This window comes from Eleginops maclovinus, chromosome 18, assembly GCF_036324505.1.
Source record: "Eleginops maclovinus isolate JMC-PN-2008 ecotype Puerto Natales chromosome 18, JC_Emac_rtc_rv5, whole genome shotgun sequence".
NCBI classification, from domain to species: domain Eukaryota; kingdom Metazoa; phylum Chordata; class Actinopteri; order Perciformes; family Eleginopidae; genus Eleginops; species Eleginops maclovinus.
In genome coordinates, this window is record NC_086366.1 from 12,824,486 (window position 1) to 12,850,164 (window position 25,679).

The 25,679-nt window shown below is 42.2% G+C and overlaps 1 protein-coding gene across 2 annotated transcripts in view; it reads right to left on the reverse strand.

Moving 5' to 3' along the window:
* rsrc1 (arginine/serine-rich coiled-coil 1) overlaps positions 1-25,679 on the reverse strand; it is a 111,204-nt gene that overhangs the window by 17,358 nt on the left and 68,167 nt on the right. For both annotated transcript variants that reach the window (XM_063906290.1, XM_063906291.1), the window contains exon 7: positions 2,251-2,322. In XM_063906290.1, the coding sequence (XP_063762360.1) occupies positions 2,251-2,322 (72 nt within the window). The remainder of the gene's footprint in view (positions 1-2,250; positions 2,323-25,679) is intronic.

A 25,679-nucleotide genomic window follows, 5' to 3' on the forward strand; every position in this document is an offset into this window, starting at 1 on the left:
CAGCCTTACATACAGTAGTACCACCACACACAACACTGTCTTCAGTAAAGTGCCAGCTGATAGTACAGTCCACACAAACAGACTGTGTAACACTGCCAGTCAGTCCTTCTTATTATAGCTGGACACACTATGTTAGCTAAAAGCCTCCTGGGCACACAAACAACATCTCTCAGCTTTAATAGCCTAAACAAGGCATGCAACTAACAAAGGAACCATCCTCCCCTCTCATTCACACACTCTTTCATATCACTTGTTTCCTTTTTCAACCACTAGCATCATCTGGCTGCCCTTAACCAGAGAGCCAAATACTCTTTTTAAGTGGAGACTACTTTGTTAACTGATGACCACAGGGTCAGTTATTGATCCTCTCCTTTCTCTCTCTCAGTAAACCCTGCTGATAAAAAACCCTGTATTCTCGCAGGGCTTTGCAGTATGCAGCTACAGTTCGCTACAATAATAGCTTGCATATCAGAGCATTCACATGAATCAGATCTTGGTGGTTCGATTAGGGCTAAACTAACTCAAACACATCGCCGGGCTAGGACGAGAATCTATTTATGAACAAGGAGTGTAGGTGGTAGTGTTCTTCACTTCTCCCCTCCGTTCTCTTTCAAGGTTTTCTCATTTCAGTCGACTTAACGGTTTAAGAGTAAACTCTCTAGTTGTGTTGACCTCTGAAAGCTCCTGCAGGGAATAAGGAGACCCCTGATGATGTGCTGTTTAGCAGCAGCAGTAGTCCTCCATTTTAGTTATGCTGGGCAGAAGGGCAGAAGAGGATGAAGCTGGCTGTTAATGTGTACCGTGCCAAACACTTCTCTCATTACCAAGAGGGTCAGTCATCAGGACAGAGCCTATCTTATCTTTCTTCATGTATCACTGTGCAGGTTAGGAGTAGAATGATCGTCTTTATGACCAGCGCCTGCACACCATGTTGTACAGCACCACTCCACACAATAAAACACAACACTTCATTTCACACAGTTCGAACAGTTGGAGTGAGGAATGAGGGAGCTTTGAGCAAAACAGTCAACTGAATCCAAAAAGAGGCAACAGTACAGTGTGAACTCAAGAAAGCTTTTTGACTGGGAATCTTGCTATTGCCCAAAGCGAGGCACTTAGTCACCACTTTAGCAATGCTTCCACACGGAGAAGAGAGAAGCAGGAGAAGAAAAGACCCAGAGAGAAGGGCAGGAGAGTTGGAAACGGTTGATGAGAACAATAGACGAGGCACAGCAATAAGACCAAGAAAAATAAGTAGTGTAAATGTAAGAATGGTGGAGAGAGGCTGAAAGAAGAAACGGGGTCAAATAGAGAGAAGGAGGGGATACATTCTTCCCAGAACGCAGGGACCAAAGCAGGAGTGCAGGCTAATTAGTTTCTGATGGCTGGACATTCATTTGTCTAAAAGGTCAGCTAACTTTAAAGGTCACACTGCTCGATACACACACAAAAACAATTAGAGAAAAGAGTGGACAGAGAATCCAGCGATATAAAAACACACACACCAGAACAAATGATGCTACTACACATGCCTGTGAGTGTGCATGTACATACACACAGTGTGTTTGATCACACATTTGATATTCTCATTGATGTCATGCTTGGGTCAGAGCATGGACCAGAGTCATTACTTACCTTTATTATTGCGACCATATCCACTGCAAATTACTCTTGACTTTATTTTAATGTGTATGGAGAAAGTCTTTGTGTGTATGTGTGTGTGTGTAATTCTGTAGGTACTATATTTGTGGCAATGGGGGGCTTCAGGTTGGCAGGATATATTTACTGCCTGCAATGCTAGGCACGTTTGCACCAATTCATTTTTATATCAATTGCAGCTGTCTTAATAAAAACTAAGGAGTGTAAGCAGCATCTCTAAGTTCATGTTTAGCAAATTACAGATGGAGTTAAAATCACCGATATGCAGAAAGGGCATGGACTACATAACTACCTTAAATGAGAAACATGAGTGTTGTCAGGGTTTCTTAGTAACATTTAATAATATATTGTTGTTGCACTCAAGCTTGAAAAACATATCCCAGCTTATTTTAAGCAGAAGTTGTGCATTGTTTGTATTTTGAGCCGCTACTTCATTATATAAGGTTATATTATTGACAATTTGATGGCACACAAAACCTAAAATAAAGCTAACTTGCTAACTCTATTTGTTTCAACTGTTACCTTTCAAAATATCCAAAATATTGCTCTTATTATAACAGTCTGTGTGTGATGTTTTGTGCACACACTCACCGTCCTCTAGCTTCTTCCGGGCCTCCTCCTCTCTCTTGGCTACTTTGGCCTTCAGCACCTCATCTGTCTTAGCTGAAATGAAAGACCACAGTGTTATCAGCAAAGCATCACTTTAGGAACATCATAGTGATTTAATTATGTAGAAATGTATAGCATTTTTAGATCAATTAAATTAGATAGTAAGGAATCAATTCTGATATGTGATTTTATATAGTACCGAAAATAAAATAAAAACAACTGAAATACAGAAAAAGTATTTACATTTGAGAACATGTGTATGCACAAAGTACAAAGTTTGTTTCTGTGGAAAATGTTGTGTTTTTTACTTGAAGGAAGCTACTAGGGAACACACCATTGGATAAACATGAAGCGTAAAAATCTAAAAAAATATGAATCATGTCTTTTTCTTCTTTATCTAGCAGGCAACTTCCTTCTCTGCTTTTCCCTTTATACCCCTGTAAAAGCGAGCGAGTCTTCCTGAGAGGTGTTTATCGTCTCAGCATAATGAAAAGCTTAAGAGAAAGTGAGGCTGCGGGAGTAAACACTCGTCAGGGCATTTTAAGCATCTCTCATCGTGAGCCGTGTTGTCTCGGCTCCCTTTTCCTCCGCCTTTCCCCCTGAATAATCAAGATGTTAAGCCACATTAAAAAATATAATGCTGTGTATGGCAGGACTATCAATACTGCCTCTAAATTAATTACATTTCCGTTGCGGCGCATCATTTATTTTGCAGTGTTAAGGCCTCGGCGGAGCCATTCGCCTTTATTGCTATCTCACTTGGTTGATGAGTGAGCTATGTAAAATTGAGTCTCCAATATCATTACACTTAATGAGTTTAAACTTTGAGAAGAAAAAAAAAGGAGAGAAATAGAAGAAGAGAGCGAGCAGAAGAGAGAGGAAGAGAACGAAAGCTCTGCACTGTTTTGGGGAAGTTAATACAATATAGGAGTGGGTGTAAGTGTTTGGCAGTGCTTACAGAATGTTTGTGTTAGGGCACAGCTGTGGGTGTCCGAATATGGTTTATTGCACCACTTGAGATGCCTGCATGTGTGTTTTGTGCACGCTCCTCGTTACGTGCCTGATTGTATGCTAGACTTTGCATTGCAAGCTAATAACTAACATAAAAATACAACACATGCACAGGTTGCTTGTGTGTGTGTGTGTGTGTGTGTGTGTGTGTCTGTGTGTGTGTTTGTGTGTTTGGATGCAGGAGGCCAGGGGTTGTGCTCGTCTCTCTGTGACTGCGCTGCTGTTTTTGTTCAGTAATTGGCGTAGACAAAGAACCGTCACACTGCTGTTACGGCTGGTTAAGTCTGGAGGTTACGCATCTTTGCTAACAATGACTCTACATGGATGACTGAACCTTCCTCTACCTCCCTCAGCTAGTGTGTGTGTGTGTGTGTGTGCGAGTGTGTGGGGGGGACCATGTTTAACCAAATCAACAGCAACCAATCTGTTTCTCTTAGTTAATTAGTCATAACTTAGTAAGCGTGTGTGTACCTCAAACTTAAACCGTGGGCTGCATCTCTTTGCAAATACATACATGACTTTTTCTTGTTTGTGTGCACAGATGTGTATTTGTGTGTGTGTGTGTGTGTGTGTGTGCACCTGTGTTTGTAAGTGAACTACTCTCTGTGTTCTTCAGTTACCTCTTTGCTCGGGGCTACAGGGAGGCAGGTAGGAAAAGAAGCAGTATTGGTGGTGTGATGCAGTGGGGAGGGAAACAGGAGAGAAAAGAGGAGGGAAAAAAGGGAAAGGAGATGGGCAGATAGATGGGGGCCATGTAGGAAAAAGGAAGAACTGACAGCGAGGGGAAACAGACAAACAAGCAGAAATAAGAGAAAAAGCCTTGCCTGCCGTGCACACAAACATGCAAACACGAACAACAGGAGTGATTTGTCGCCTCTTTTTGTTTGCATGTTTATCCTCCACCTCTATCCCTTCATCCCTCCCCCAACAGGTTCTCTTATCCTCTCGCTGTCTCTTCTCTCCTTCTGTTTTGCCCTCTCCCACCCCTCCCTGTCTTTTTTATGCTTTCTCTTCCTTCTCTTGCTCATCTCTCCAGTACACTGTGCCTGGGGGCGATAGCAGCAAATCAAACTGTTTATCCATCTCTCATCAGCGCGCTGCCTCACGGGGCTCCTGCCCCCTCAAAACAATGAAAGTAGGCCTGAGCGCTGAGCCTGGGATACGATTTAATTACATCAATAAAGAGCTCTGCTTTAAAAAAAAAGATAAACTACAAAACAATACATTACAGCAACACACTTAGCTGCACTATCATGAAAAGCCTGTTAACATTACAGTTACATGTAAAACAGAATTAAGCCTCACTCCTGTGCCTATTTAGAAATATAGGCATGGATGTGTGCAGAGGATGCTTATTGGAAGTATATTTCTTGGCAACTAAGTGGCTCCAGTTCATTGTAGGATAATTCTGTGATGGACTTTTATTAAAGCGGGTAATAAACGTCCGGGTGTTGGGAGAGGAGAGGCCTTTCACTTCATTTAGACTTCGTTCAGTCTTGGCTGCAGGGGTGGAGGGAAAGAGGAGGGATGGCAGCAGGAAGGGGCGGCGAGCGTCAGTGAAATCGCATTGTGATTATGAGTGTTAATTGCAGCTCAGGGGCCCAGGGGCCATGTAGCTCTGATGGCGCTAGAAGATGTTTTATACACAGCAACAGAGAGGAAGAAAGTGAGAAAGAACGAAAGATGGAGAGTGGGAGGAGGAGGCAGGCTGCCAGGATGCTTGCAATTCTTCTTTTTTTTTTTTTACAGAATCCCCCTTTCTATCTCTCTTTCTCCTCCATTTTTCCTTTCTTCCTCTTCTCCCCCAACACCCTCCTTCACTCTCCTCTCCTATTCTCTTCTTCCCTCCTTTCTTTTTTCTCCTGTTGTCCTCCCTTGGCAGGATTAGCTGGGTCTCGTTAGAGGGGAAATGTAATAATGCTCCCACCAGGTGGAATCGGGCCCGCTCCATTATCAGCCGGGAGATGGATGGGCCGTGTAGGGCCGGCGGGGGCCAAGCGCGCACGCAATTTAGATTCAATAAACTGGAAAAGCAAGACCCCCAATCTGATTTATCTCTTACACGCCGCCAATGCTTGCTGCTACGATGCTGATTCCCTATTACCACTCAGAGAAGGACTATTCATTGGATGTAAGGCACGGCAGTCAGAGAGGCTTGTCGGGCCCCCGGGACGGCGGCAAAACAGATACAGCAGAGGGTTAATACGTTTACACACAGATAAGCAATTAAATCTAAGGCTGAGGTGAGTTATAGAGTTATTAAGGACAGATTGGAGGGGGAGAAGGGAGGGACAGAGGGTGAGAAAAAGAAGGAGAGAGATGTTATTCAGCACAGTGTGGTAGCTCGGGCCTTAGGCCGAGTACAGTTAGTATTAGAAAGGGTACCATATTATAGAGTTCGTGGGGTGAGAGAACAACTGAAGAGCAGCAGTCTGCCCACGTTGCTCAATAAACTCAATACAACACTTACAAACAAGCAACGCTGAAGACAGAGGTCAGCGCAACAGTTATCCACTTAGTCTGTGTGTGTTTGTGAGAGTTTATGAGTGAGTATATGTATGCAAGTGCATGTCTTCCTGTATAAATGTGGGTTTGAGTTGGCGTAATAGGCATATTCATATCCACTGTTTACCTGACTGAGTGTGCATCGCATCACATTTGACTGTGTTTGTGAATGTGTGTGTGAGAGTGGCAGCAATGTTAGCGGTGTAGTGGTGGGTGTCATTCCAGTGCAGCCGCCAATCAAAGTGAATCTGAATGTCAGCAGGAGAGGAGGCGCGATAAATCAGCCTCACACCCAACGACAAACAGAATATTAGAGGCAGCGCAGCGCCATTGGAAAAATGTCCCTTCCAATCAGCCGAGCACTTTACAGTGAAGCTCAACAGCCAGGCCTCCGACCAACACTGAATACCACAGAGACATACAAGACAATAAATAAATAAATAAGAGATAGACAGGTTGGAGGACAGGCGGACAGACAAACAGACCTGTAAGCTCACTGACGAATAACGGCCCTGACAGGTAGAAAGACGAGACAAAGAAACATAAGAACACAATGGGGCTGGAGGAGAGACAGGAAGCCACACTAACTGACATACAACAGGCCTGACAGAAGGCAAGAAAGACAGACAGGTGCAAAGAGAGACAGGAAACTGCTGGGCAGACAGAGTGACAACTAAAGAGTCGTGCCGAACAAAACATTGCAGCAGCAACGATATCGCAATGTTAAGGGAATGCAACTGTACAAATGAGGAGCAAGACCATGCTGAGTTTGTCATGACTAATGTTGAAGTTTAATAACTGATACATTATTTGATTATTAACATATCATAAATAAATTACTCAGCATGTACAGTAACTCCGAATATACAGGTCAAAACATAAGCAACCCAAAATAAAGCCAGTTTGGGGATTAACAGATCCCTGACCAGACAGCAATGGACTTAAATCAGACAAGTTTTCCTGGGTCTGAAAACAAAGCTGGAAATGTCAAATTACACGTAGTTATTTGAGGTGAATGATTTTGTAAATGTAAGACTGAGCACAGGAACGAAGTTTAAAGAGACAAAGTGTAGTTGCAAATGTGAGTTAGTTAAAAAGTACCCAATAAATACAAAGGCTTCTGACTGATAACTGCTCTTCTGATCTGACCAGCATTTTAAGGTTGTCTGCTTCAGCTTTTTGAAGTTAAAAAAGTTTAACCTTAAGACAGAAAGCAACAGCATCATATGGAGCACGTGTGATCATACTGTGTTTTGAAATGTACAGCAGGTGTGGAGGTTACACTGATCACTGGAAGAAGCAGCATCCCAAGCAGCCACTAGGTGGCACAGCACACAGACATCCCAAGCGGGAGGCTCCAGCCAGGCCTTGCTTTTATGTGTGTGTTTAAAAGCAGGTGCCTGTGTGTTGGTAGAGGACCCTCCATTAAAACTGGCTCCTCCAGACCTTGTAGCTGTAAAGTATAACTTGACACGAGACATATCACAAGTGTCCCTGCAAGCTGATTGGATGGGCAGACATGAAGAGATATAACATCAAGTTATTTAAATATTAAGCAGTATAAATACATAAAACCCTTCAAGGGCAATCCTAAATTACAGTAGCAGTTAATGTGTTGGTCCTTTAGAAAGTCTCCTGACCAAAAAAAAAGAAAGTGTTGGCAAAAGTAAATTTAATCAGTGTGTCTCAGCCATAACGGTGAATTCCTTCGGGCAGAAAGACGGTAGACCTGAACATGAATGATCTTTATCGCAGGCTGCCCTCTGCATCTGTCATCAGGCAGATTTAACGACAAGCCATGAAATATTTACAAACTAAACAATTAGAGAGAGATATCTTACAAAATCAATTAATTATTCATTGCCAATCGTCTGAAAAGCTTTTGTTCTGTTTCATGGCTATATTCTGATGCTGGGGGGTGCATCAATTAGGGCCTGTACTCCTGTGGTGTTATGGATGCTTCGGAGAGGAATGATTGCCTAAATGAAAGAGCCAGATGCAAGTTGCTAGAACTGCATGCTGACACAGTGTTGTGGCAGAACAAAACACATAATGCTATATATGAAGTCCGAGGGACAGTTTGAATCATCTGTTTCAATGTGGGTATAAATGAGACTTACCTATCTATACTCGCTGTAGCAGAAATAACATCCAACACTCTGCAGCCTGCTTATGCAACATTTGTTCTATTAATTTTTAAAACAGCCTCTTGACTCCCGACACCTGGGCTCCATGTTTGTATTTTCCTTCTGAGTGATCATGCTGAGATTGCATCTGTCAAACTCAAAGTAGTGAGAAATTACGAAAACATGTGTCTTATTTATAGGAAAAACAGGAGGGCTCCCAGACCGGAGCTCGTCTTTTATGCAAACTACAGACTTATACAATTCAATTGTGTTTTTTTTATACAGTATATCTCAGAAAGGCTAATGAACCGTAGATTGGATGAAAACTTCTACATCACTTCTTGTGTGTTTCCATAGCTATAAGGTCACAAGGCCCAAACCTGTTTCTTCTTTCGCCTTAATTATATCCGAACGGCGTCTGTAGTTAACATTTCTTTTAGTTTAAAAAAATATATATGTCTACAATTAATCATGGAGTTGCTTTATATTTTTACTACCACAGACGAATGTGGTTGGATCTATTTTAGTGGCAAAACAATTGGTCCATCAAGGGTTAGGGTTAGGGCTAACCCTAACTACACAATTCTCTGCTTTGGTTTATCATGATAATAGGTCTTGGGGTTCTCAACTGTCATTTGTCATATGTTTGTGATTGCCTAGATGTGACTCCATTTTCTAAAAGTAGTGGCTAACAACTAACAACTAACTGGCTGAAAATGTCTTGGTAGACTAAAATACATAATGACCAATTAGTCAAATACTTGACTTTGAAAGGAAAACCCTTCGAGTGTCATATTGTCCTGTGTGTAACAATCCAATTTGAGTTGATTGATTTATAAAAATATTTAAATAAGTTTGCAGTGACAGTGAACAATAAGGAAATTATTATAATAACCCTTAGCTCAACGTACCAAAGCCTTATGCGCTACACAACTCTCCCCTACAACACACTGGGGTCTGGGTGTTACCTCCTTTGGGCAAAACCCTACACAGGAGGTCTGGGGTTGAGAACAGGTTTCATGTGGGGTAATAAGGTGCTGAAAAGTGGGGTCTTCACCATGCATGTGGGTGGCTCGGCCCCAGCACCCCAACCTCCCCTTTAGACTCAAGGGCAAAAGTGTTTCCCCTGAGAGGTGGAAGCCCCGGACCCCGGTTTGAAGGAGCAGGGGCCTCCAGCGGTCAGGAAGATCAGAGAGGGAGGTGACTCTGAGGACCATGCACAGCCATGGGCTGCACACACAGATGCACATATAAACACACCTGAGGAACACACACGGATGTCAAAATATTCACATATGGCACAAGAGCACCTCACACACACACACACACACACACACACACACACACACACACACACACACACACACACACACACACACACACACACACACACACACACACACACACACACACACACACACACACACACACACACACACACACACACACACACACACACACACACACACACACACACACACACCAAAGCCTGAGGGGCAGAGCAAACAACAAAGCCTCTATTAAACAGCCACCGGGTCACACAGAGTGCAACCTTGAACCTCACTGGGAAAATATCATATGTAAATTGTCAATGCTCTTGCCTTTACAGTAGACCTTCAAACATTACATCTAATCGTGTATTGGGAGTGTCGGGATGTCTTTTAGATAAATACAAAAGTTCTGTCGAGAGAACTTCACTGAGAAGAGTGGGTAAGTGCATAACAGAGGTCTTCAGAGGGCAATCAGACCAAATCCATAATGCAGGGATCACACGGTAAAATATTAAGCATCCTGGGGCCTCTGAATGACATCTCACCCTCAACTTCAACCCTGTCATGTCTCCACATGCCACCGTCCCTTTCCAATGCCTCTCTCCTATATGTCCTTCTCATCTCCTCTGTTATCTTTTTCTTTGACTCTTTTTCTTTGCATGCTTTTCCATTTTTGTAAACCTTTACAGGCTGCAATATGCTACATGCTCAAACTACAATATTTACAGACAGAATCTCTTGTAGCCTGTGTTTGGCCTTACATGCCACTAACGTTTCATAGGTATATCCTTTGTTTTATTTCCCCCAAACAGCAAATGGCTGTATCTTGAGACTCTTATTTTGGGAAGGCAATACAAACATAATTCATAAATGGTTGTCTGGAGACATTTATAAAGGCCTTGTTTTTAATGTGGAATGATTTTAACCAATCCTGGAGAACATGTTCATGTTGCATTGTTTTGGAAAACTTCTGAAAATAATACTTAGCCATATAAAGAGATGGGCACACATGGGCAAAGGCGTGAGCAGCTTGAACATGTTTTGACTGAAAGGCACAGGGACTAAAGCCAGAAGTGTTATAACTTAAAATCATTACGTCACACACCCTTCAAAAGGCCTTTCCTAAATCACATTTGATGGCAATCACCAAATTTGAGTTCTCTCCCCCAGTTGTCTCTGATGTTGAACCCTCTGTTGCTTCATATCATACGGTGGAACTCTGGAGAGTGAAGTACGCACCAGCTGCTTAGCCTCTGCACAGGGAGAGTTAAGCCGGCTTTTCTCCATTAAGGTGCTCCAGTGGTCCCACCATATATGTCTCCTGTACAGGACCGGATTATAGTTCAGTGTAGCCTTTCATCCAACACTACATGGATCAGCTGTAACTTATCAGGCAATGCATTACATGCCCAAAGTAATCGTGCTTACATTCTTACATTCTCATCATTCATGTGATAAAATGCAGCCATCCCCCCGGATATGCTATCACCATAGCCCTGATACATGGTTTTTATTTAGGGGTGGGCGCATGCCAGCACCAGCAGTACCTCTGGAAATTTTGGAGCTTGGACTTTTAGCTTCTGCAACAAATAGACACCCATCACTAAACTTACCGTAGTCCCTCCATAAGTGTGTAACATTACGACTAAGAGGACGATGGCAGATTAAGCCAAATGCTTACAAAATGTGTGTTTGAGGTTGGGAAGTTAGAGAAGATATTTCCATTTTTCTGAGAGGAATCATTATCTATTTGATTGTTTTTATCATCATACGTTTTACCTCCTTGTGTCTTTACCTGTTTGAACACTATTTTGTCTGGCTATGCTGCATGTTTTCAGAATAGGTCTTAACATCTGATCTGAGGGGAATTTCTGGTTGTTGGTTTTATTTTGTTATGTCGGCTCTTTTGTAAAGCACTTTGAGCTGCATCTGCTATATGAAAAGTGCAATATAAATAAAACTGCATTATTACTATTATTACATGTTAGCAGGTACTTGCCTTTCACGAATGAAATGTATACAATTCAGAAAAACAGTTATTGGATTAGTTCAAATAAAAAGTTGAGTGATTTAAATATTTGAAGCTACTGAGTACCATTAATGCTGATAACCTGGTCATATTTCCTCGAACAATTCCGAAATTCAACAGGAAGGTTGCATATGCGTCCTTATTTTCCAGAAAAGTCACGCCACAATAAGTAGGATCAAACTGTGTGATGTTGGTAAGACTGAATTTAACATGTGCTGTGATTTCAGTGCAAAAATATTTTGCCTTGTGTGTGTTTGTGTGTGTGTGTATCTTCTCATCTATTTCAGAGTGAACGCACTTGAGCGTGTTGTTGAATGGTGGAGAATAGGCTGTGGTTCCCCCGCTGAAAGCCTGCTGGGTGCCATTGTGATGGCACACCACTGAGTGAGCGTCTCATGTGTGTGTAGTAGTGTTGGCGGCGGTGTGGGTGGGGGAGATGGGGCTAAGTCTAGCAGGACCCCCGCACATGAAAGGTAAACTGGAGCCGCTAATCGCAGGGCTGACACAAGAAGGTTCAGGAGGGCGGCCACTTAGAAAAGAAAAGCAGGAGAGCCGGGACCCTGGCAGCGTCAATAGGGCTCAGCACAACTGACCACATTACAGGAACAAACACACACTGCAGAATGGACACACAGACTTGGTGGTCCCTGCCTGCTCTTTTGGTGTAAGTATGTATGTGTTCATGTGCATGTAATACTTCTCTTAAAGACTGTATTAATTTTCTCTTGCCGACAATGTGTTTGAATAAAGTGTTTGATTTATTTTCTCTCATAAAGAAAACATTTTTAATTATTGAACTCCAAAAGGTAGAACCTGTGAGGGACAGGTTGACTAACGCTGGGTCTGATAACAACCTTCTGTAAGATCATGAAATGCAGGTGGAGCGGAAAAATTAATAAAGCAAAGTGTTACAAATTTAATACAAGTTCAGGGACATATTTGGCAATTAACGCTACAAATGTCAGCTCATGAGACGTGATGAAGGAAAACAGAAAGACAGTATGCATGAGAAAGGCAGAGGGCAGGCTGAGAGTGGCACCAGGGAGATGGAAATGGGGGAGACAGCCTGGCCGCAATAGGAGCAGAAGCTTAAGGGGTATAAAGAGAGAGGGAGATTGGAAAAATGACAGCCCCCCTCAAAGGTAGTGTTGTGCGCCCCTTTCTCTCCTTCTTATCTCTTAATGCTTATTTTCATCACTTTGCTTAAAATATTGATAATCAATTAGCGCTACGTCTGTTTTGCTACAGAATCTGTGTCACGGTCTATCACTCTGTCAGAGCCAATTCGCCGCTCATTCAAAGTTCATTTTTCTTTGGCGGCTCTGTGCCTTTGGAGGAGTCATTACGCGGGGAACATAGCCCGGGGTGCAATCACCTATTCTCTTTCATTACTGGGGAGATGGAGAAGGTGAGAGAGATTATTAGAACTTTGGAATGATCACAAAGCTCCACGCCGCCTGTCAGATCCCCCCTACGTGTAATTCATCTGGCCTCACTACCTCCCCCACTACCCCCTTCCCTCCTCCTCTCCCTCATCCCTCCATCCCTCCTCCCCCAGCCTCAGCCAGGGGTTTGGCCACAGACATTATTCATGAACATCTGCAGCGCGCTGAATATTCCACAGCCTCCGCCGTGATGAAAAGGGAGCTGCCCCTTTGACTTGAAAATTAACATGCCGGCACAGAGATTATGGACGCGCCGTTTCATTCCAAGCCGAGCTGGGCCACGCTGAGCCCGGCCGAGCTGACGGGACGGGCTGGGCAGAGCGAGGCGGGATAAACGGGACAGGTGCAGAATCGGCTCTTTGTAACACTGAGGTGTCCGTTTCAGTGGGATAATGGGAAAATAATCAAGTTAATAAAAGCATTTTATTTCAAAGCAATGAAAGCGACTGTGGTGCAGGTGCACAAACACACGCCGTCAGTGATCCAAACACACACTCCATTCAGACAGTACTAGTAGAGCTGTGATGTGATTGCATTAGTGGTGGACTTGCAACTTAGAACAACTCTTTTACTCCAGCGGAAATCATTACCTGAGGTAAAGTTTCACACATTAAATCACTGCAATGAAGGGCTCCGATTCATTTTACAAAGGCCAGGCTGGAACATTTAGTTATTTACTATTAAAATAATCCACAGTAGCAGCTGTATCTAGTGTTTGCTTTCATTATTGATTTTCCAATACTGTCATGATTAATTGATTAATCATTTTGTTTGTAAAAGGTCCAAAACGGGAAAAAAAAGATTGCACATTGACGCCAAATGTCTGAATTTGTACGACCGACAGTCCTAAACCCAAATATTAATGCACAATCATGTTTGACACGAAAGGTACAAATCAGCCTGAACGAATGTCCAAATATCAAAGCAGTGGCCGATTAATTTCCAATTGACCGATCAATCGCTGCGGCTCTATTTCAAACACCGACTCTAAACCTGGAGCAGGCCTGAAATATTTTCTCCTAAACATTTCATCGCATCCTCTCACCTCTGTGGATCTCTCTCTTTCCTTCTCGACTGGGCGTCTCTACATGAAAGCCCAGCCAGAGAATGGAAACTCTTCCTCTCTCACAACAGGAGCACCACAGCTGGAGAGAAGCCAAGCATCATCCCTCTCTCCCCCTCCCTCAATTTCTGCCTCTCTTATCTGGGCAATATATGTGTGCTGTCCCTCGCAAACCTCCCTCAGTGGACAGTGACATACATATTATTCTACAGTCTGCAAAGTTAAGATACAGTCTATGCTTGGGTCAAGAGTAAAAATAAAAGCATGCCCTCTTCATTTGGATGGTTACAATTATTTAAATTGATAAAAACCTGGTAGTTATTGTCTTAGTTTTTAAATAAATTCACAACAGTTTTTTAATGAAGAGCTTTACATCCAGTAACTCTGGACTACAAGAGGTAGCACACCACAATGAACTGACATTTTTCCAAGATATAGGACAAAAACACAAATGAATATACAGCTTTCCTATACCATTAAGATGAGCACTATTATAAGATCTTCCTTCACTTGCAGCTGTCTTACCAGGGGTGGTATAGTATATGTCTATCATCCAAGAGTTAATTGGCAAGTAAGCTATTCACATAAAGAAAAAAACAAAACAATTAGTACCAAGACTTTCAAATCAACCTCCTCACAGTAATTAAAAATCCATACAGTGCATTTATGTGTGGATTCAGGACACACAGCTGAGACAGAAAAGAAGGAGGAAAGGCAGAAATATAAGCAGACAGACATACTGTGAAGAGAAAAAAACAGACTTTAATGCTTCTGAAATGGGAACAGTTGGAGGTTTCTGACATGGGCTGGAGCAGGACTTCGCGCTGCCTCTTGTTGATTGTAAATGGCAGAGCAAGTTTACTCTGGCAGTTGGTGCCAAAATGGAGTCTGACAGCTTTGTCAGGGAGTTTGAGCGGTTCAGTGGCAGGGCAGGAATCGGGATGATTTCATCCCTTTCATCTCTAAATCGCCGATGTACGGCTATGAAACCTCCATGGTAAAAACAGGGGGGAAAGAAAACCACTCTGGTATAGTTCGAGGACATGTGATTTTTAAACAACGCCAGTCAAAATGGAACAGAGAAAAGAAAACAGGAGCAAAGAAGGAGAAAAACGACAGGCCAAAGTCTGGAGAGCTGGATGCAGAACAAACTTGTCAGAGGATGTTAGCACTCTCCAGAAGACAACAATATTAATAATCCTACCACTCATTCCCACCTTTCCTCTATTTATCCTTCTTTGCAATTCTACAACATATTGCTGCATTTCAACCCACTCTAGATCTTGACCTCTGTGTTTCCTAACTGCATACTAAACCTTTGTGCAACCTTTGCCACTTCTTTCATAACCAACCTAAAAATACGAACACTGGCAGCAACTTTACATGCACTCCTGGCCTATTTATTTTCCTTTTCATTTCATAAACAGTCCTCTCCACACACTCTTTACTTTTCTTAGAGGCTGAGAGGAGACAGCTCAGAAACGTAAAGATGAGTCTTTAGCGTGTGTTTGAGAGGAGGATTGACAGAATAAAGGAAGCTTTACTCGCACCGCTTTGTGCTGTTATACTCCCATAGCTTTATCCCTGTGATCCCTCTACCTCTATCTGCTTGCCTCGTTTTATTTTTCTTTTTCAATTTAAAGGATTTGTTTCTGTGTGTGACAGCGAGGAGGATGAGGTAAAAAATTAATCTTTATCCTGGTTTTGTTGTGTTTCCTGCTCCTTGACAATGCATGTCAGTAATTAGCCGGCCAGTTTGGTTCCAGGCTTTTCAGTGGGTGCCTCCGTTTGCCAACTTTCGCCTTTTGTTCTTGCCGTACAATACCGCCTACTCGCCCTCGGTGTCTCTCTCCCTCTCTCTCCCCAGCTCACACCCACACAGGGCGTTACACAATATATCCAAATGTGCTTCGCTTTAAAACCCCATTACTTAGCCCCTGTTGTTTCGTTCAACACAATTAAAAGAACAGGCCCTTCATGAGAACTCAGAGAGCCTCGCTCATTCACTCCCTCCCTCCTCTCCATCACTCTCTCTTCTTCTGTGGTTCAGCGTTGGCCGAGGAGTTACTGTGAACAGGCCAGCTTAGTTCCCCTAATTCCTTGGGTTTTGTTTGCATATAGGCTTAGTTTGGTCTCAATTGAAACTACTCAATGCCATGCCTCATCGCCTGGCTGTAACTAGACCACTGTGCAACTTTCAAGATTGGTCAGCCAAATGGAGTCCACACACACAACACTCACACACAAAAGAAGAGCCCGCCAAGGTTAAAGGGCACTGGCATTGTTATCTCTCTAAGTACTGACACACTTCAAAAGGGTGAAAAACTTGAAGGCCTTTCCAGTAATGACTACCTGGTTGAGCTTTGGCAGAGGGTCAGGTGGTGATTTTAGGCTCTGGCCTTCCACACGAGCGTGTTAGCCCTGCAGCTTGGGCTTAGTTCAAAAGAAAGTCAGGTAAATGAGAGACAAGGCTACTGGTCAGTAATGAACACAAGGTCGCTGTCAGGAAGGTGTCAAGAGGGAATTGACATGTCTAATCTTAGAGAATCATCCCTCAAGTCTAAGATAACGAAGTCTCATGAGTCGTGTGCAACAACTATTGCATGCAGAACTGGAATGACCAATCACTCAAAGATATATAAAAGGCCATCAATCAATAAGTAGGCTATTTCTTTGAATTTTTAAAAACTTTTTAATGTTTTTATTGTAAAGATACCAAATAGTTTGTCATGATTTACAGCTTTTCTTCGTCTTGTGTTTGATTCACCTTAATCTCTTTTACTGTTGTACAAAACAAGCATTTGGATGATGAGCTTTTACAACATTTTTCACTGTCTTCAGACATTTTGGGGACAAAACAAGCAATTAATAGAGAATGGAATCAGTAGATTATTCGATAGTGAAAATCATTAGTTGAAGCCCGAAAAATCTGCCAAACTATTTAACCCAAATTTGTTTGGCAAGATCAATTCTGGCTCCTTAATAAATTTTAACACTGTATTGTGTTGAATTTAAAAATCTAAATGATCTTCCAAACCACATCCAGAGAAGCCCAAAAGATGAATCTATTTCTAATAAATGGCTGATAAAAAGCAGCTGGTTGCAACATTCAGTGACAAATATCTTACTTTTCTCCACCCTGCAAGGTTTTCAAGCCATATTTATTATAATAAAAAAATATCATAATAAATACTTATTTAATAAAGCTTAACATTTACTCAGCACAAATTAAATCCATCAACTCAATACTAGGTCATTGTGCTTTGTTGTAATGCCTTAATGAAATGATGTCATGACGTCTAATAACCCATCTGGGCCAAACACACAGGCCTGTATTTAGCCGAGGGTGTGGGTCTTTGTTGCAGAGAGGAGAGGAGGTCAACCCTGCTCACCAAATGACACGTTTGAGGCTCTGGGAGTCCTCTCAAGTTGAAGACAGCTCTATAATTCACATCGGTCCAGACATATAAGAACAAACACACCTTTAAAGTGCACCAGGAAAGTGATAAGTCATGTGTACGCGTTGTTCGACAGTGAGCCAAGCGAACAGCAACACAAAGGGAAACAAATCTTTTATAAAACACCTGTTTGAACCAGGTTTCACCCTGTTGGATCACAATACTCAAACTAGTTTAATTCATTCAACCCCTGACCCCCTCCAATTTCAAATCTACTAGAGTGTTCAACAAACACAAGAGATACAGCAATGCTCCACAGCCTGGCTGTACTCCTCCTCAATGGCAGAGAGTTCTGTAATATAGTTATTAAATCAAGATTCAACTCATTTGAACTGAGGAGCTATTAGCACTCAAACAGCAGTGAGGACACCAACAATTGCTTGTATTAATCATTTGACCATTTGCAATCAGGCCGCTCTGCTCGAGCCCACCACTTAATCAAGATAATTAATAAAAACAACCCTTTCTTAATAGGGTAACACTGAATCTATATATTAATTTGATGAATTATGCATAAGAGCTGTAATTGTTTAGGGGAGGATTTTAAATTGGTGTGACTGTTAATTTTCATAGTTTTTATAGTTTAGCTTCAGGGACAAAAAAGGCAGAACTAATGTTATTGGTAATATTTTATTTCATTTGAAATACTTAATTACAAACAGATACACACAAACAGACACACACAGCACACACACATTTCCCTGTTTGTGTTCCTATGTTCATGTTACCCTCTGTGTGAGCTGATATTGATCCCCCAATAACACACAGTTAGATAGGGGCCCAAAACTGGCTTAAAACAACTAATAACATCAGCACTGAAAATAAATCATTGATCCAGGGCATTATGGGAAATTACACTGCCCCCCAAAACTGGATCAAAGTGAATGAAGTGGCTTAGCGGTGTTTCACTGGGGCTCTGCAGACGGGAGATGAGATTATCACCCCTGGAAAAACACAAACACACCCACACCCACACACACACACACACACACACACACACACACACACACACACACACACACACACACACACACACACACACACACACACACACACACACACACACACACACACACACACACACACCTCATTAAGATGATACACTCGTATCTTACCGGACTTATATGATGCAAACACAGTTGCATATACAGTGGGGCAAAAAAGTATTTAGTCAGCCACCAATTGTGCAAGTTCTCCCATTTAAAAAGATGAGAGAGGCCTGTAATTTTTATCATAGGTATACCTCAACTATGAGAGACAGAATGAGAAAAAATCCAGGAAATCACATTGTAGGATTTTTAATGAATTTATTTCAAATTATTGTGGAAAATAAGTATTTGGTCAATAACAAAAGTTCATCTCAATACTTTGTTATATACCCTTTGTTGGCAATGACAGAGGTCAAACGTTTTCTGTAAGTCTTCACAAGGTTTTCACACACTGTTGCTGGTATTTTGGCCCATTCCTCCATGCAGATCTCCTCTAAAGCAGTGATGTTTTGGGGCTGTCGCTGGGCAACACGGACTTTCAACTCCCTCCAAAGATTTTCTATGGGGTTGAGATCTGGAGACTGGCTAGGCCACTCCAGGACCTTGAAATGCTTCTTACGGAGCCACTCCTTCGTTGCCCTGGCGGTGTGTTTGGGATCATTGTCATGCTGAAAGACCCAGCCACGCTTCATCTTCAGTGCCCTTGCTGATGGAAGGAGGTTTTCACTCAAAATCTCACGATACATGGCCCCATTCATTCTTTCCTTTACACGGATCAGTCGTCCTGGTCCCTTTGCAGAAAAACAGCCCCAAAGCATGATGTTCCCAACCCCATGCTTCACAGTAGGTATGGTGTTCTTTGGATGCAACTCTGCATTCTTTCTCCTCCAAACACGACGAGTTGAGTTTTTACCAAAAAGTTCTATTTTGGTTTCATCTGACCATATGACATTCTCCCAATCCTCTTCTGGATCATCCAAATGCCCTCTAGCAAACTTCAGACGGGCCTGGACATGTACTGGCTTAAGCAGGGGGACACGTCTGGAACTGCAGGATTTAAGTCCCTGGCGGCGTAGTGTGTTACTGATGGTAGCCTCTGTTACTTTGGTCCCAGCTCTCTGCAGGTCATTCACTAGGTCCCCCCGTGTGGTTCTGGGACTTTTGCTCACCGTTCTTGTGATCATTTTGACCCCACGGGGTGAGATCTTACGTGGAGCCCCAGATCGAGGGAGATTAGCAGTGGTCTTGTATGTCTTCCATTTTCTAATAATTGCTCCCACAGTTGATTTCTTCACACCAAGCTGCTTACCTATTGCAGATTCAGTTTTCCCAGCCTGGTGCAGGTCTACAATTTTGTCTCTGGTCTCCTTTGACAGCTCTTTGGTCTTGGCCATAGTGGAGTTTGGAGTATGACTGTTTGAGGTTGTGGACAGGTGTCTTTTATACTGATAACGAGTTCAAAAAGGTGCCATTAATACAGGTAACGAGTGGAGGACAGAGGAGCCTCTTAAAGAAGAAGTTACAGGTCTGTGAGAGCCAGAAATCTTGCTTGTTTGTAGGTGACCAAATACTTATTTTACAGAGGAATTTATCAATAAATTCATTAAAAATCCTACAATGTGATTTCCTGGATTGTTTTTTCTCATTCTGTCTCTCATAGTTGAGGTATACCTATGATAAAAATGAAAGGCCTCTCTCATCTTTTTAAATGGGGGAACTTGCACAATTGGTGGCTGACTAAATACTTTTTTGCCCCACTGTAGCACCATATGTGCAGAGATTGGCTAACTTAACCCAATAATTGAATTTAAAACCATTCAAACACTTGAAATCCTAAACTGTCCGTGTATCATATGCTTCATAATAACTATTATTACAATAAAATGTTCAATAACTGACTTAAAAAACAGTCCCGGCCTTATGTGAGCGGGCCTCATGTCCAGGACCTGTGGAGGGGTCCAGTGGGAGAATGAATAAAAGAAAGGGGCCCCTGCTGGTTCATCTAGCCATCTATCGGTGCCCCGAGACCCCCCTAATCTGTTTCCCCTGTCCCACCAGCCCCAGCACTGGCCCCTTAGGGCTCCCAACCTGCTGCTAAGGGACCCCTTCATGTGTAATTATTAGTTCCCAGGCTGCAACACACACACACACACACACACACACACACACACACACACACACACACACACACACACACACACACACACACACACACACACACACACACACACACACACACACACACACACACACACACACACACACACACACACACACACACACACACACACACACACACACACACACACACACACACACACACGAAAAATGGTTGCGCCTTTTAGAGAAATTAGCAGGTTTACATGGCCTGCAGTTTTTTTTCTCAATAATAACTTAATAATAAAATTTAGTGCATTTTCGATGTACTGACACTTTTCAGATCATTACTGATGTTCCTACATTTCAGATAAAAGGATATATGATTAATGTATGTTCCCTAGTTTAGCTACAATGACTGACATGTGATATGCAGCTTGGATTTCTACTCATTAGCACTTGCACCGAAACAACATCCGGCCACTGAACACAGACCACGACTGTTCCGCTTTGGGGTTCAATGCATTGTTTGAGCTTGCAAGCACGGTGATGATGGGGACTACTTTAGGGGCGGCAGCACATCTTGGAAGCAAAATTACACAAAGTATATCTGGAAAATGCCAAATTTCAATGCAAGTAACCAAAGTAAATGCCAACTCCGCCGCAGGAAGCCAGAATGGGCTAAGAGGAATTTGTAGGGAGGCTTTTTTGACACATGACAACCCGGAAGGTCCCTAAATTGGCAATACGATTTACAAACAATACAATCATTGCCATATCTTAAACAATACATCACCATCATTCACCTCTTGGTTTAACTTTCTAGAAGCTTCTGTGTAACTTAACAAAACATCAAAGTTAACTTATAGTAAATATCTCCTGGTAACACCATTATCAGTTAACAAAGAGACCTGCAGGTACATCATTTTTACTGAAAAAATACCTAAAACCCAGTCTTTACAAAAGACAGAGAGCAGCACTCACTGAGACACAGCAATATGCCACTTAGTACAAAGTTAGCTACATCAACTCCACTTGTACTTACATTGTGCCCCAATGTACTTACACAGGCAAATCCAGGGCTTACATTACACTGAAGTAAGCAGCGGATATTGACAGAATGGGCTTACCAAGACATTGTTTTAGCTGGGTTTTTCAGTGGGAATTTTTTGGCCTACAAAAAAATCGAGGACAAAAATAAAGTAGTTGTTGTTGGCCCTCGTCTTCAGGAGAAGGAGTTCAGGGGGATTCAGGGGGGGTGTTAAGATGATTTGTAGGCCTTTTCTCCTATCAGATCATCTAAAATGTGAGTGATTACACCAGTAATCAGCTGCAAGCCGACACTGGCACGGTCTGGGTTTAGGAGATAAAGGGCAAGAGATAGAGTTAAGAATGGAGAGAGAGAGACCTGTGAGAAAGACAACAGAAAGAGGGAGGAGAGGAGGAAGAAGGTGGTGGATTATTTCTCAATATTGTCACATGCCAGGACGGCCATTCTCACTCGACTTCAGCTTTTCCCTCTCTCTCCCATACACTTCTTTCTATTCAGAGATTCATTTGTGCTTGGCCAAACAAATAGCTGACACTGCCTCATCAAAGCTTGGGATTGGCAGCCCGGGCCAAGTGGAGCTGTTGACAAGCGAGGGCAGTGAAAGCAGAGGAGAGGAAAGAGCAAAACAGAAAGAGAGACAACAGAAATCCCAGCCGTAATTCCCCAAACTGTAATCCACTGAGTTTAATGGTGTGTGTGTGTGTGTGGGGGGGGGGGATTATACATTTATCATCAATGCTCATCCTTGCACTCATACCGGTGTGTGTGTGTGTGTGTGTGTGTGTGTGTGTGTGTGTGTGTGTGTGTGTGTGTGTGTGTGTGTGTGTGTGTGTGTGTGTGTGTGTGCGGAGTAAAGCCAGCTTGTATAGACGGCCCAACAATGCCGGCTGAGGGATTTAAACCCTCGCTCTCTATCATATAACCACATATCCTGGCCAATTCAGAAAACCACTGGCCTATTCACTGTGGCTGATCCTACCGATTAGTCCTGATCTGGAGACACCCAACACACACACTCACACTCTTCCCCTCACCTCTAACACTTGTCAAACATGCAGTAGAATCGAGAATCCCCTTGTTACTGTGTCCCGCCGCATCCGTTTCTTACTGTTAGTAAACTGCTCCGAGCAGGAGTAATCAAGACCCCCATAAGCCCTTTAGTAAGTACATAAACTCTATCAACACAAGGTCTAAGGTCATAACAAGTTCTGTAAAACCCTGGCAGGTTTTAGTGCAGAATGAGGATTTAAAGGTTTGTCACTGTTAGAGGCAAGATTACACGTTTAATTCACCAGTGCAGCTCAACTAATCTAGGATAGATTACACGTAAATTACACACAGAAGTATTTCCTGGGTTGATATACATGGTGGGGGAGGGGGTCCTAGATACCTTTCAGTTAATAGCAATACTGTCATGGGTCAGGCAGAGCAGAGGAGGGCAGCAGGGAGTGGAGCTGACCAGCAGCACAGAGACAGAGGACGGTAAAGCCCCCTAATACTGTATGTGAAGGCAATGTGGTTCAACCTTGCATTATAAATGGTAAATGGACAGTATTTATATAGCGCTTCATCCATTCTTTACCACCCGTAAACGCGTGTTCAAAGCGCATCATTCACCCATTCATACAGAGCACTGTATGCTATCATTCTGATTGAAGGATGACAGCGCTACCTCGAAGCAGCAGTCACTATGTTTTGATTGTGCTTTTTTAAACTGTATCGCTTGTTTATTTATGCCCTAGAGGAGTTTACTTATTTGTTTGACTGCCTTCAAACTTTTTTGAGCAAATTCACTCAATTTTGAACACCGTCTGCGTTCATAATGATGCAATATGTGTTCATCTTCTTATAAAGGAAGAAGAAATAACAAATACAATTCAACAGCACCATAAACTACATCCTACAAAATGATCTTAAAGTGAAATAAACACTTCTCCAAAACAATTTAAAGTGTATTAAAGGACTGATCGTGTTGGACAGGTTTATCTGGATGAGCCTAATACACCCGGAGTACATTTGGTGTGGAAACAAACATTTCTCTCTGAAACAAAACCCAAACCTCCCTGATTTGAATGCCGCAAGGCAGAAGGCCACTTAACCTTGAGACACTGATACAATGAAATGTAAATGTAGCGTCTGAGTGTATTTATCTTTTACATGACTACACAGTATGAATACAGAGTGTTTATACATGCATTTTTTAAGGATTAGGAGGTAGCATAATGTGTGAAAACACCTTTAAACTCGGCCTGTCATCGCAGAAGGCTTAGTCAAAACAAATAGCCCAAACCTGGCTCAAAGTAGTTAAACCTGGCTCTAACTTTTATCTCATTGAAACTGTACATTCCTGGTAGATTACTGTAACATGATGCTTAACCTATTTTAAAGCAGATCTATTCTATATTTGAAAACAGGTTTTGCCTGTGAAGTCTATTTCATTGCCTTATCAGTTTGTGAAACACAGGACCCCTAAAAGCACAGCAGTTTACTACTTTTGATTGTTTATATTAAGTTTTATCATAAAATGTTTTCATGTTAAATGAATGACTGCTGAAGTTATTTTCAGAGGACAGCAAAACTGGAACAGAGGTAAAAACTAATTTGAAGAAGGAATACCTATTCATCACAAAATGCTAGCTGTGATTCAGCTATTTGGAAATGTGAGGTAATTGAGACCAAAACATTGTACAGAATGATTATCCAACAGTAATAAGCAAGAAGAGTTATATTTATGATGAACTCTCTTCCTGAGATTGTATAAACTTGGAAACAAGCAGCTCATCTCAATAGACGGCTGTTGGCCCTGACCTTTCAGGTATGCGATTGTCACTATTACTGCTAGGCTAAATGTGGAGCCTGTATCTGGCCTCTAGATAACCAAATCGCGTTCACAAAGCCGCAGATCAAGACAGGTTTATTCTGAGTATGAACAGCATGAATCTCTGCGCTGGAGTCTGCAGTCTGGATTGGCTTTGGCTTCACTCAAGGGCTCAAAAAAAAGACATGAATCAAACTGAGAGAGACAGAGTAGCCAAGAAATAATGTTCAAGACATCAGAAAAACATACTTTCACCATCAGTAGACACAGGCCCGCACATCTTTCTTTTAAGTTGACATGCACTAATTCATGGTGCACGGACGATCACACAAAAGTACATTTACTGAACATGTGTCCTGCAGATGTAGTAGCTATGAAACAAGCCCTGTTCTGTGTGTGTATATGAGAGAGTGAGTGAGGGAAACATGGAGAGACAAGAAATACCTGAAGAATTCAAATATATGAGCAGAAGAAAGAAGGGAAATTAAATGAACATTAATTCTCCCACAGCAATTCCCTCTTCTCAGCAACAGGAGATGAAAGAGCAGCAATGTACTTTCTGATATTTATTTCTCCTTAAACACACAGCTGGAGTTGTGACGGGACCCTGGTTGGGAGGAGACGGGTACCCAGGGGCCCCTTATTGCCCGGTTTACTAATTAAGCAGAAATATGCAAGATTGAGCCAATGGAGGATTAATTAACTGTTTATTTCTCTTCACTCCGCAATTGGAAACACTACGTTTGGGCTAAGGGATGCAGATGTAGAGAAAGAAAGAAAGCGCTGGGTGCGGCATTTTGGACAAATCAGATGGGTGTTAATGTGTGTGTGCGTGTGGCCTACTGTAAATTATGTTGCAGTGCCGCCCTTTTGAAGGAGCGTGGGTGGATGTCTCTGTCATCAGTCCCCTGCGCCACACAGAGGAGGGCTGTTTGAGTTGTTATGTCTGAGTGTGGACAGCGCATGCAATGCCAAGACTGAATGAGACATGAAGGGACACTGTAAAGACAGACGTTTGAGGAGAGGGGAATTGAGCACTGAGAAAAGTATGTGTTCAGAGGAAGTGACGACAGCAGATCACAGTCAACAGAGATGAATTTCCCAAGCGACACTAAACTACTGAACACAGTTAAACACGCAATGAAGGTATGAACGTTAGAGTTAATCATTGTTGGAATCTCCCTCTACAACAGACAAGGTAGTCAATGTGAAACCTTTATGAACAACAGCAGTAATGTGTTATTAATCAGACTTAGGGAACAGTATAATATAAAAGATTTTGTCTTAACTCCAGATTCTGGATGTGAAACTTCTGTGTGAGTTACACAGCAGCTGCTAGCTGATAATTAAAAGAAAACAAACTTGCAATCCATGTTTTCTTTTCTCTCTTTGTTGTAATCAGAGAAAACACACAATTAAATAATAATTTGAAACATATGAAACTGTAAAAGTGTAGTTTCCCTTGAGGAAAAATACAAAGTAGCCTCACTTCAGTGGCTTTAGGGTGTTGGCGCTCCTTGTAGCTATGAATGCAAAAGTGAGGATTTA